The sequence below is a fragment of the Psittacula echo genome (assembly GCF_963264785.1).
Source record: "Psittacula echo genome assembly, chromosome: 1".
In the NCBI taxonomy this organism is placed as follows: Eukaryota; Metazoa; Chordata; class Aves; order Psittaciformes; family Psittacidae; genus Psittacula; species Psittacula echo.
In genome coordinates, this window is record NC_137735.1 from 73,116,796 (window position 1) to 73,130,579 (window position 13,784).

At 46.3% G+C, this 13,784-nt stretch overlaps 1 protein-coding gene across 1 annotated transcript in view; it reads left to right on the forward strand.

Moving 5' to 3' along the window:
- The window catches only part of SEPTIN11 (septin 11), a gene marked incomplete at its 3' end in the record, with an annotated part of 47,042 nt that extends 36,256 nt beyond the window's left edge, over positions 1-10,786 (forward strand). Inside the window, exons 5-9 of the mRNA XM_080625056.1 lie at positions 1,345-1,506; positions 3,366-3,462; positions 5,192-5,360; positions 9,426-9,558; positions 10,595-10,786. Of these exons, the coding sequence (XP_080481182.1) occupies positions 1,345-1,506; positions 3,366-3,462; positions 5,192-5,360; positions 9,426-9,558; positions 10,595-10,786 (753 nt within the window). The remainder of the gene's footprint in view (positions 1-1,344; positions 1,507-3,365; positions 3,463-5,191; positions 5,361-9,425; positions 9,559-10,594) is intronic.
- Positions 10,787-13,784: the final 2,998 nt, after the last annotated feature.

Sequence of the window (13,784 nt, forward strand, 5' to 3'; positions counted from 1 at the left end):
GGTAGAAATGGAAAACCTGAGTATTTGAACTGAGATTTCCCTGTGCTTCTTGACATCATGATTAAGCAATTTAAATCAGTCTACCTTGCACCTTTGGCTCATTTGATCCTGATTCTGCAGAAGACGAATGATGACAATGGTTCTTTATTTCCTAGAGTGGCCTATCAACTGGGTTTAATGCACTAAGGGAGAAGGATCCCTGCCCTATTCAACTTAAAACACGGTTATGGAGATTTACGCAAAGCAAGCTAATTGGCATTCATGTTTTATCTTTTGGCAAAGGGGGCTTTAATAACTCTAGGCCATCCTCCAAACAGAACTAAGTGATGAAGCATATGAGGATTTTCAAGTACTGTAGTTAAAATCCCTTTGTAAAGGTCAATATCAGCATCTTCCTTACTACTGTTTCAGTCTGTTGTTGCAAGGAAAAGCAAGCCCTGCAAGATCTAGAGCAGAAATAGACCATTTGAGGGAGCAGGAAGGGAAAGCAAGCAGGATTCCTTGTCCTAATGCATTCTTGCCTTCTCCATGCAAAGCAGATGCTTGTGTGGTGCTCGCTGTGCATCAAGCCGTTCAGCTTTACTGAGAGTACCATGCTATCTCCTCTTGGCTCCTAGAGGCATCCTGCTGCCAGTGTTGCCCACAGCCTGCCTAGAGAAGAGTCAGGAACTTACCTTCCATTTCTGTGTTAACCCCATCATGGCATTCCTTTGGCTGATTGTCTTAGAGCTGTGCAGGGAGAGATGCACCCTCCTCCCACAGTACAGCCATGTCTGGGAGCATGTGAGGGTGTGTGGATGGAGGAAGAGTGCCTGTATTCCTGCCATCCCCCACTCTGTGTGTCGTGTGGTTAGATGTGGACCATCTGCTTCCATCTCCAGAAGGGGAACAGCAGCACTGCTGCCTACCTGGGTGTCCCTGATACACAGACACCCATGAGAGGCTGTTGTCTGAGTGTGCCTCTTGCAGTAATACATTCTGCTGCGGTGTGGAAGAGAAGTGCCGAGATGGCAATTTCCTTCTTTGTTTTTTTTTTCCTTTTTTTTTGGAACAGCTTGTGGCAGCATTTCCTGTCCAGCCAATTTGGAGGAGGAGGGGAATACAACAGGACAGGAAATAGCATATTGCCAGATTACATTTGACTTCTTTTTAAGGCCATCATTGCAGCTGCCTGAAAAATCCTGTCTAAGACAGTGGTGCTGTCAGTAGCAGCCCCAGGGAAGATCTTCTGCTAGGGGGACAGTGACTGGTGGCCCTCAGAGGACTGTTGATGCAGGATACCAGCATTCCCAGTGATGCAATGTGTGCAGGCCTGTATGTGAAGGTGCTGTCTTTGTCTTGCAGGTGAACATCATCCCCATCATTGCCAAGGCAGACACCATTGCAAAAAACGAGTTGCACAAGTTCAAGAGTAAAATCATGAGTGAGCTGGTCAGTAACGGTGTCCAGATCTACCAGTTCCCGACAGACGAAGAGACAGTGGCTGAGATAAATGCAACGATGAGTGTATGTTTCTTGGGGGGAGAGGGCGGCCGTAGAATCACAGAATGGTTTGGGTTGGAAAGGACTTTGTCCTGGGTTCAGCAGTAGCACTCATCTAGTTCTATCCCCCTGCTATGGGCAGGGAAGCCTCACACTTTTGCTTGCCTTGGTTTGTGTGGCCCCATCCTTGATGGTAGGGCACTTTGAACGTGTTTCTTTTGGCATTAAAACTGCAGTCCAAGCACAAAGACCAGGCTGGCCAGAAGGCTTTTAGAGCTGGAGATACCTGTCACATGTGGGCTGCCTGGCCTGCTATGCTTCATTGTCTGACAAATGATTCTCCTCTGAGCATTTTTTCACATCCTTCCCCTGTTGCAGTATTCCCATCTTGGGAAAGGAAGAGGATGGGAGGCAGGGCCCCGGCATGGTCAGGGCAAAGGGCTGGGGTTTGGGTTTCCTGTCCCAAACCACAACTTGTTGCGTAATGGGGGGTGATTCACTTCTGCCTTTGTTTCGCTTTCCGGTGAGAGTAGGGGCACCATCAATGATGTTCCAGCTCCGGCAGGGCCAGTGGCCATCAGCGTAAGCGCTCTGGTGTTCACCTCCTTTCCTTTCCTCTAGCAGTAGGTGTGGGATTTGAGGGCAAACAGGGCTAGGGTAAGATCATTTTAGTGGAGTTTACAGAGGGGAAACAACTGTTTCCCATAGGCCTAACTTGGAGTGCAAGGAGAAGAACCTGAGCTCAGGGTTTCTGTCAGTGATGTCTATCCTAGCAGTGCTTATAGGGCACTTGAGTGGCTTCAGTAGGGCACGTAACACCCAAGACAAGTGCCAATCCTAAAACAAGTGCAAGCACAGAGTTGAATTAACCATGCTTTTACAGGGAATGGAGGCATTAAGATCAAGACATTTCCTTGTGACTTCGAGGCTTTTGTGAATTTTTTTTTTCGTTGCACAACTGCATGTAGATGGGCACTTGGCACATCCAGCTGGATATCAGACTCTCTCCAAACCTTTGTATTGCCTCTTTTCCCTGCCTGTGTTGTGTTCTCAGCAGGGAGCAGCTGGTGCAGAGATGTGACTGTGCCAGGGTGTACCATGTCTTTTCCCTCCCTCTGTTGCTGCCTGGCTGCGTTGAAACTCCTTTGCCAATTAATCATACCTCCTCTGTCACTTGGTTCCTTCCTCTCCCCACCCAGCCTGTGACCATGGCTTGGCTGGCACAGCACCCAGTCTCAGCCCTTTTGGATGCAGGGAGAGCACCCTGGGTGTGGATTGGTGGCAGACAAGAGCTCCCTCCTGGCAGCAGCCACGCTGCTGGGAGCAGATCCCAGATTGTCACCGCCACATCCCGGGAGAGACTGGGAGCGTGCAGAGCTCCATGACTCAGATGTGTCATCCCAGGGCTGGGTCGCCTCCTCTCTTCCCCTTGCTCACAGCTTTGCCCTCTTTAGGAGGAAGCACTAGCAGCTATTTCTAGCAGCAGAACCACCCTGAATTTTTAGCCTACCTTCCTTGAGAGGATGTGTTTCATTTTGTTCTTTTTTTTTTTTTTAGTGTAGAACAGTTATTTTTTCCAAATAATAACTCAATTTCAATTCCAGTTTGTAAGCCTCCTTCTGTGCTTAAGACAGTCGTGCTTTGTAATTACATGAAAATTGTGTACGTCTCTTATTTTTGGGACTTCAGGATTTTGGACTCTAATGGTCAGGTTTCTCATCCCAGTTGTCCTGTTGCTCTTTCTAAAGCATCAGATGAATAGCAGAGGCGTTGAAGCAGCTTAAATCTGGCACAGCTGCCACAGTAAACAGCTTTCTTCAGAAACAATCCCTGGCAAGGCAACAAAGGAAGTCCCTAACCTCACTGTCTCTTTCCTTTTGTAGGTCCACCTTCCTTTTGCTGTAGTTGGCAGCACTGAAGAAGTGAAGATCGGCAATAAGATGGCAAAAGCCAGGCAGTACCCCTGGGGTGTTGTGCAGGGTACGTTACCGAAAGCATGAATAAGAGCTTGTCATCCTGTCTGATTCTAATGAAAGGTGTATTGATCTCTGCATGGTTCTTACCAAAATCTGTCTTGAGAAAGGAAGATCACAGCCCTTAAGAATTCTCCTTAAAATCAGAGCTTTGCAACCTAGATCTAGACATGGGGGGGTTTGGTGGCGGGGTGGTGACGTCAATCTAGCGATCAGCTTTGGAAGATGTTAAATGACTAGCTTGAAAAACAAAAACTTGTATTTTCTGTTACTTATGCTTTTCTGGCAGCAGAGAAGTGTGAGCAGAGGGAAGGCTGGGGCAGCCGAGTGGTTTGGACCTTGCTCCCAAGCCTGAATGAAAATGTGGTTGGAGATTTTCCAGGGAGGTCAGCAGGTGCCCTGCTGACTGCACTGACTGCTTGGTATGTCTTGTCCTGGTATCCTTAATGTAGATGTGCAGCTAAAGTATGCAACTCCCCTGAAGTTAACCAAAAGCTCCATTTTGTTGGAGAGCAGAGTTTGCCTTGGGCAGCGTTTGCAGTCCAGGCTGTACTGATGCTGCCAAAGACAGGGCTGATGTTTGCTTTCCCAACCAGCGCTGAGGAGTACAGGGTTGAGCTGGTGGTGGTCAGCTTGTGGCTTCAGCTGTGTGTCCAGCTGGAGGATGGCCCAGAAAGCTGCAGGGGAACAGCCACAAGCCAGTTCTGCAAAACTCCCCAAGTTTTTTCTCAATCGTACAAGCTGACCCTGAAGCAGCCTCAGACTTGCTGTCTTCAGCTGTGTACACCAGAGGATAATACTGGGAATAATCACAATTAGGAAAGAAGTTGATATGTTTGGCAGGTCTTGGACTAGACATGTATCGTGCTGGGTTCTTGTTGTTCCCAGGAAGCTAGAACCAGATGGTCCAAGAGATTTAGTTGGGTACCAGGGAGACTTTGAACATCCAGCCCTGAACGGCCCCTTTCCAGAGACAGATGCTGTAGTCCAAAGGGGAGCAGCTGGAATGCTTCACTGGATCCCTGGAGGTATGCTGCAGACTGGTCTGTTAGCAGCAGAGATGAATGCAGCTTGCTGTTGCTTCCTAAAGAGAGAACTTCCACCCCTTGTATTTAAGCAAACCCAATCTGTTTGCTTGCACTCTGGCTGCAGGCCTTTTGTGGGCTGGCCAGCTTGCTGTCACCGAAGGGCTGACAGTGGCATGCCAGACTTTAGTTGGCGTAGAAGTTGCTATGTAAAGACATGATTTGCTCTGTGTGCTGCTTCTCTTCAGTACGAGGAGTAGGGATACAGGGCTCCTCTGTAAGGTTTGCTGGCATGGAAGGGGTACAGCATCTCTGATGGGTCTTCTCATAACCTTTCCCCACTGCTGCAAACAGACTTCATTGCCTGCCTGGGCTTCCATTGGTGAAGAGTGGATTTGAGTGAGAACTGAAATCCTGTGTGCAAATGGATTGTCACCTTGTTGGTGCAGAAATGCATGGAGAGATGAAAGCTCTGATACGAAGGGAAACACGGAGATCTTGCAAATCCAGTGAAAAGCCTTAGACCGGTGCTCATGTGTTGGCATGGGATGGTTTCACCCCAGTTCAGTGAGGCATTTTGATGCAAGCTGACTTGGAGTTCTCCTTTTGTACCTGAAGAACTCTCAGCCTTGCTCAACTGGAGCCCCAGGTCCAGGAAAAGGAGGGGGGACATGGCTCCTGGGTTTAACTTCCTCTCTGTCTTTTTTGCAGTTGAAAATGAAAATCACTGTGACTTTGTGAAGCTGCGGGAGATGCTGATCCGAGTGAACATGGAGGACTTGAGAGAGCAGACACACACCCGACACTACGAGCTCTACAGGCGCTGCAAGCTTGAGGAGATGGGATTCAAGGACACAGATCCAGACAGCAAGCCTTTCAGGTAGGAAAGCATAACTCAGGCTTTGTATAACCAGGGTGTCAGGAAGTTTTGGGGTTATGGATGTTTGCAAGAATCAGGGAGGGAATAGCCATGGTCACTTAGAGCAGCTGTGATCTAAAGTGTGGTTGGAGAGGAGAGCTTTGTGCAATGCAATCTTGCCCTCAGGGCCTAGAATTTGTACAGAAGCATGGGAAAAGCTTGGGTGTCTGAGAAAGCCAATTCTTGCCTTAACGCTTTGCAGCAAGGCTGTACAGGCCTTCTAGAGCCTGCAGAATGTCACCAGGGTGTGGAAGGTGATGTGTTTTGAGGGTAGCATATGACCTACTTGAGATCAGCCTGGAAAGTTTAGGAGGAAGAAGCATATGTCCATGGATCTGCCTGCACCCTGCTATGAAATTGTGTCAGTTTCCTGATAGTGTTCCCTAACAAGTGTGTGCCTTTCAGTCTCTCTCTTACCTGTCAGCCAGTACTGAAAGTGTTGAAAGGACTGACTTCTAAATGCTCCTCCTGTCACTCCTTGTGGAGAGCTGTTCACATTGTTGACTTGTCTTTTTTTCAAGCTGGGAGAATCCCATATTTGGGGTTGGGAAGTCGATTTTTTTTATTTTTTTTTTTTCTTTCTACCTCTATCCATCCCTGCTTTCCTAAAACCTGAGAACTGTCCAGTCTGCAGTGAAGCTTATGCTCATCTTCCTACTGGTAGTACTGTGAGCTTCATGGAGACCTGGGTTAATCTGTTGAATAGTGACTTTGTTAATGACTTCAGAAATCCATCATGACACTTTTTGCCTATGCAGGGCAGGTTTTGAGATGGTCAGGGGATACATTAGTGCCCCTTTCTTACCCTGCAGACTCAACTGTGTTTTGCAGCCAACTTGCTCTGCTGCAAATCAAGGCCATGTACAATTGCTGTACTTGAAAAGTGCAGCTCTGTCTATGGGAAGGTGAAAGTGTCACGTGTTGAGGTATAACTGATTACCAAGTGGGATATCCTGGGATAAATGTTCTTGTTGACCCTTCTGGAGCTTTTTGTAGCTGGTCCAAGGTGCGCTGTGAAGAGGGTGTCATGGTCTCATTCTCAAGGTTTGGCTTATTACTAAACGCAGAATTTGTGCTGTCAGCTTTATTGGTCTGCAGCCCAAGCCATTAGCTAAGGACAACAGCTGTGTGGGAATTTGGGAGGGAGTGTTTGTTTTCTCCTTTAATTTCCTGTTTCCCATTCTTCCCCAGCTTTTCCCCAATAATTGAGTCCACTGCCTTAGCAACTTTCCACACTCTTTTCTGCTCCAGGAGAAGGCAGCTAGAATTAAATTTATCAGTGTGGATTTATCCCTATAACACATACATGTCAGGAATTAGTGTGCCAATCCCTGAGACATCAGCCATGCTGCTGGCTTCCACAGGTAACCACGGACATGGTTCATCTCTGATCCTCAACAGGAGAAAGCTAGCTGGCTTCAGAGCAGAAGGCAGAGTGGGGGCCTTGTGTTCATGTTTCTGAGAAACAGTACTCCCTGGTGAGCTGAGCAAGGTCTGCACTACAACACGGAGTTTGCATCAGTTCAGAATTTGACTTGCTGAGTTTATGCAGCTGCATTTCTTTTGCAGCACAGAAACTCGGCTGGAATCAGTCACGGCCAGTTCTGTTACTAAAGTGTGAGGCTTTATTGGATATCCTTTCTGGAGAGCAATGACTTAAGATGGGCTCAGCCCTTCCCTTTGAGGAATCTGAGGAATTTCCATTGCTTCCTGTACACGAGGCCTCTTTTAACCAAGCTATAAGTAGAAAGGAAATTAAAATGTACAGAATTTCTCCATCTGGTACGTGCAGATTGAGAACAGTTTACTCTGGGTGCCTCTTCCTCCAATAAACAAACAAAATCCGTGATCCCAAGCTGTCTGGACGAGGCTGATGTATATCTGAAATGAGGAAAACAGGAGGTTTGGTTCTTTCTGATCTGCCTTGTGAGACCAGGGATCAAAGGATGCCTGTCCCCTCGGAATGGGCCCTGGGAGCCACAGGGACCGCCGCTCTTCAGCCAGTTTGTATCACCCAGGAGCTGGGAGCCTTTTGTGAATCTCAGAGTGAGCAGGGCAGAAGATCCCAGCAAACCACTGGTGCTGTCTAGATGCTTGTGTGAGGTGTGGAAAAGGGAGGGTGGCATTGCTGGCAGGACCTCAACACTTGTCCAAGCTGCAGGAGTGAGGAGGGAGCACCAGTGCCCCTGTAGACATCTGCTCTATGAAACAGGTCCTCTGTGTGGGCTGGTTTCTCTGCTGCTCTGGTTGATTTTCTCAAAACACTTTTTTTGGTAAAGAATGTTACTTGTGAGGGCATCATCCAGTGTGTGGGGGTGTGTTGGGGAATCGAGTTACTCCTGTAATCTAGGTTCATGTGGTTGTGTAATTAAAAACCAAATTCCTTGGTCGCCTTTGGGAGAAGCTGCAGGGATCCCAGTTGCTTTGGACTGTTATTCCTTAGGGCTGTAAGTGCTCTTATCAGATACAGCCTGGAGCTGCCAGGCTGGTTTCTCCAAGAACTTTGTTTGTCTGGAAGTCGGAGTCACTTCAGTAGAGAATTAATCTTGCTGGCTTTAGGTTACAACTGAGTTTTGAAGCTTTAAGCTGGGTTTAGCATTAAACCTGGGAAAATTCAACAGCAAAACCCTGACACCGTCATTCCTGCCAACCTTTTCCTGCTTGCCCATCAGCTGGCATTGTGTTTTTGGAAATGAGCTTTGCAAGAAATTGTGTGCAATACAGGATATGATGAGCAGCGTGTGGAGTTTTACGTTTTGGTCTGAAAGGCTCTGCTGCTCCCTAGTATAGTGTGTCACTAATTGCAGATTCAGTTTTTGCTCACTGAGCATTTAAGGTTAATCTGCCCTCAGGGTTTTCCTGGGCTCGAGCCAGACCTTTCAGAAAGGTTTATGAATTTAAGTTTCAGTGTCCACAGTGAGAGGATTAAATCCAAGACTAAATTTTAGGGATCTTTGGATTCAAGTATCCTGATCTCTGTCTGCCGTGAATGTTGTGGTTCTTGATTTAGTTAAGAATCCAGAGATGCATCTTGCCCTGTTCTAACTGAAATGCCCATCAATTAGCAGTGTTAAAAGAGTTTCATCTGTCAAGTTTGGTTAAGGTGTTACTTAAGCAAAGTTGCAGAAATGCAGTGTATCTGTGTGAGATCAGTGGAGTTTTCACTTAAAAAATGCATTTTCAAAAAAGCATCTTGAGGGAAATAGTTGTCATTCCCACACTGTCATTATGGAGGAAATAGCCAAATCCATTTAAGGAATAAAATGAAGAGGAATGTGATGTACAGAGTTCCTAAGAGGCTCTGAAAATCTCAGAGGTGTGTGGACAACATATTTTGTGTCCCAGATCTTTGCTGGGGAAAGAAAGGACTGCCAAGAAGTAGAGGGGGAATAAAGGAATGAAGGAATCCAGTAACATGGTTATTTGGAGGAGGAATGCTGCAGCTCGTTCACAAAGGCTTGATTTTTTCCTCCTTTGACATCTGAAGGAGAAAGAGAGGTCTCCCAACGTGGCTTGATCTAAATAAAGCCCCTGATCTGAATCCATTAGCGATGAGTAGTGAACATGAGTTTACGTGTGTCAGTGTCATCCTTAATGAACTATATAAAGCCAGATTTCACACTCTGATATGCATGTCTCTTCCACACATCTTGGGCTTCAAATGACGAGATTAGGGACAAATGGTGGGAGAAGTGAGGTGTGACTCAAAAAGATCACAGGCCATGAGAGCACCAGGGACTGCTTATGTAGTGTTTGTCTATTTTTAATGACAGTCATCATCCCTGCTAAGTGATATGCAGGATCCTGAACTGTGTGCTGTTTTTTTCCTTGCCAATTTGTCTCCCAGTGCTGCCACCTAGCAAGCTAGCACTGGTTTTGGTGGAGGTGATGGTGCCTCTTTTGTAGTCAGGGACCTCTGATGATGTTCTGTGACAAGGAAATGTGGTAGGATCACAAAAGGCTGGAAACTCCTGACTCTGCTTGAAACGCAGCTCTGACTATTTGTTTTTCCTGTGTTTTTAATAGTCTCCAAGAGACTTATGAAGCAAAGAGGAACGAATTCCTGGGCGAACTCCAGAAGAAGGAGGATGAAATGAGGCAGATGTTTGTCATGCGAGTGAAGGAGAAGGAAGCAGAGTTGAAGGAAGCAGAGAAAGATGTGAGTATGTTATAATTTGTGGTGCTGCGTGTGAGGGTTTAGGCTGGGGCTTTCTCAAGAGAGCCCTGAGAGAGTGAGGATCCAGATTCCAACATGAAGCCTGCAAAGGTGCTTGCTGTGCATAAACAGTCTCAAGAAGCAGATGTGAACTTGCTTCCCAGTCCTGCCATGGACTGGTGGTGTGACCCCATCACACAAGTCCTCTGATGCTTTTCTGTGCCTGTAGAATGGAGCAGGAGTGTTTCGTGGGTTTTGGCATCTGGAGGAGGATACATACCATGGAGTGAGTGGGAGGTGCTGCAGAGTGACAGTGGCAGTAGCTATATGCCCTACAGAAATGTGGGAGTCTTCTCTGCTCCCTCACCTCTTCAGTCCCACCCTAAGGAGAGAATATTTGCTGCTCAGAGTGATGCTGATTTGCAGTGGATCTTTAGCTGTGGTACAGCCCGCTCTGCCCTTTCGCAGTCACACCTTTCTGGAGACTTCCAGTAAGTAGAAAAGGACTTCCCTTAGGGTCTAAGTCCCACTCAGCATAGTTGAGGGAGGTGACAGAGTTCTTTGAGAGCTGCCCTACTGTGGCTTGCTCAGTGTGTGGAGGTCAGCATGGTTACCATGGGACAGAGAAAACATAGATGTCCTGCTAGTGGAAGGAGCTGGTTTTTGGGCCTCATGGAGAGCGTGTACTTGTACAGAGGTAAAGAGCTCCAGAGAAGACCCTGAATGGCCACATTTTCTTGCTTTGCTTGAGCATGAGAGCATCTGCTAGATACGAAGTAATGAGTGATGGGACATGGGATGTCACCACCATATTCCTGACCTGTCATATTCCTACAGTAGCTGAAATTCCTGCCATTCATATGTGCAAGTGTGTGTTAACTGCAGGGCTTTTCTCAGGCATGCTTGGGACAGGCCAGTGACTTGCTATTAATGCAGGGAGGCCTCAGTGGCAGTGAAACTACTTCAGGCATCATTATCAATAACTGGGGTGAAACATTCTTCTCTTCCTGTCCAATTCTCATTGTCTCCGTCCTGACAGCTTCATGAAAAGTTTGACCATCTAAAGAGGACTCATCAAGAAGAGAAGAAAAAAGTGGAAGACAAAAAGAAGGAACTTGAGGAAGAGCTGAACAACTTTCAAAAGAAGAAGGCCGCAGCTCAGCTATTACAGTCACAGGCTCAGCAGGCAGGTTCTCAACAAACCAAGAAAGACAAGGACAAGAAAAAGTAAGCGGATGTCACCCACATCCTTTGTAGGGTTTGTTACCATTTGGGAGGTTGTTTTTTCTTTCTTGGTGCATGTCTGTATTTGCTTTTCCCCATTACCAGACTGGAACCTGGGCTTTTGATCAGCCTGATGAAATAAAGTATTTTTTTCTAAAGGGTGGGCCAGGAACATGATCTTAATTTTTCTGTAGAAGAGTACTTTCAGATTCTATGTCAGTCTGACTGGTATGGGAGAGCAATCGAATGATGGAAGTCTGACCTGTGATCTGTCCGGCTCTGGGATGTTCTGGGCTCCGATTTATCTGCCTGAGCCAAAATTATTAAGGGAGTCTCTACCTGTCCTTTGTTTCACCTAAGAGTAGCCTCCAGGTCTTATTCTTTAAGATTATAATTGTAAACAGAAGTAGATTAGAAACCAAAACCACCATGTTATTTCCACATGGGAAATCTTAGTGCCAAAAGTGGATACTTGGGAGCTTGCTTTAAAAACAAGAAGTTCTGATTTTGTGGGGTTTTTTAAAAAACAAACTACTATGGTACCATATTTGCAGGTAAATGGCATTTGTGGTTGTATCAAGTTGACATAATAAGCTAAGAAAGCCATACTTTTTAGTAAAGATAGTGGCACTGTCTTCTACTGTTTTATATTTGTATGCTAGGAATATAACCATATACCCTTCAGTACTCTGAGATTCTAGCAACTTAGTAGGCACCAAGTGTATCTATCTGTGGACAGAGCCAGTCCCATGGTCAGTATTTGGAGGCAGGATTTTCAGCTGTGCTTGGTTTGGACCTAACTTTGCTTCCACTGAAACTGGAGGAACATTGCCATTGACTTGGGCTCAGTTCCTACAAATCTCCGCTGAAAACCTTGAGCTCTAGATTAATTTGAATTGACGTTACCTACTTCTGGCAGCCTGTACGTGGAGATGGCTATCTTGACCTTGCCATCAGTGCAAAAGGCCCCTACTTACTACATGATACTGGTTACTTCACTGTACTTTTAAGAACCAGAGCACAAGCTCCACTTTGATGTGGTATGTACAGTGAAGCCAGACAAATGTTGCAGAGGTGAAGTTTATATAGCACAGCAAGACAGGTTACTGCAGCAGAGGTCTGCTTTGAGGCCTCCTGTCACAGTTTCCATTTGCTTTTTCTCTCCTGAGTAAGGGAACACTCATGCAAGTCCTTTCTGGGTCACCTGTGATAACAGCAGTAGCTGATAGCAGCTGCTGGGAAAGCTGTAGAGATGGTGATGTATCAAATCTCACTGGGAAAGGCTTCTTTAACCCACACGTAAAAATGACAGTTCCGAGCTTCTCTTAACAGCAGGTCGTGAAGGGGTGCATTCCTTAACAGACTGGCAGAGTAACCTACCCTATTAGCACGAAGCTGTCACTGTTGAAAGAACCAAAATGTTAGCAGGGATGTGATACTGACACTTGTGTCTGTCTCCCTTGCTAACCTGGGAACTTAAGCCAGGTCTGAGCTGTCTTACAGTCTGAGCCTATGAGATTCTGTTGTGTTGCATATATATGAGTCTATTTTTGTACTTGGGAAGTTTCGCTGATGCTCACTGCATGTCCCCTGTCTCTGCCGCTGGGTCGGTGCTCACCATTTGTTGCTCGCCCAGGGTAGGTGGGAAGGGGCCTGGGGCTGGTTCATCAGCTGTTACAAATTGACATAGCTCCCATGGAGCCCTGCTGCTTTATGTGAACTGAGAGCCTGGCCTTGGGCACCCGCTGAAATACAGAGAGTGCTTGTGTGCTGCATGCTCTGCTTGGGTAAAGAAATCATTACAAACTGATCATGCTGAGCTGTAGGAACAGTGTTGGCAGCTAACGTCCAAGCATGCTGAAACACTGTTCTGCTAGGATGCTTGTAAATAGGATAGGCTGGAACACCGGTCTTGTCTCACATGAGAATTCAGATGTGGTGACCTCTTTCCTAAAAAGAATAGAAAATTTTGAAGGCCCTTTTTCTTACCTCTTGCACAGAGTTGGTAGCTTAACATTTTTAATAACTCTGTGGTCAGTTTTTTTACCTCTTAGGTATAGATACAGATATAGACCAGTGCGGTATAGAACAGCCTGGGGAGCTCTGTGAGGTCTGGGACTTTTGGTAGGCAGTGTTAGCTATTATTTGGTTCTCTGAAGTTGGCTGGCACATGCGCAGTCTCGTGGGTGTGATATACAGATGTTTCTAGCAACCGTGACAAACAGAGTTTCTGCTTTGCTGATGCATTCACAGAAATCCAGTCATGAGGAACGTGCACGTGTTTTAGTGTGTCTTTTCAGTGTCGCTCCACACCAGGTGCTGTAACCGCTTCGAGTTTTCTGTACTGTCTGAGTTACTAATGGTGGCTTTAGAGGGAAATGCTGATGCTTCTGCCTTGTAGCACACCTTGGGTTTTCTAAAGGCTTTAAGTTTCTCCTTGCACTCTAATGAAAAGCAGTTTCTATAGGTAAGGCTTTCAACCTTTCTCTGTGCTGACATGGACTGTGGTGGTTCCTGTGCAGTTGCCAGAGGAAATCCTTGCCATGCACGACCCTTGTAGCCTCCCCAGAAGTAATTGATGGGAATGCTTTTTTCTCAAGGTGGGATCCGATTTCTCCAGCTTGGACAACAGAAACTTTCCTTTCTGCTGTGTAAGCCAGAGGGAAGGCTTGGAGGGAAATCCTAACTCCATGAAGGAGAACTTGGCCCTCTTGATTTCCAGGCTGTTCCTGTAGGAACAACTTGTCTTTATATACCTTTTTAACTATAATTTTTCTTTGTAATCCATTTCTCAGATTCCTATAGTTCATGTGTTTTTCCATCTAAAATTGTTGCAGCTCTGGCCTGATGACTGAAGTGTGCTGTCTTCAGGACAGCACATCCATGTACTTCAGACATTTGTGTATCTGTAGAATAAAGCATACTCAAGTACTTCCCTGAATGTGGGGCTGAACATTACTTATCAAGCCCCTGCTCTAATTTTGGGGAGGGACTGTGCTTCGAAT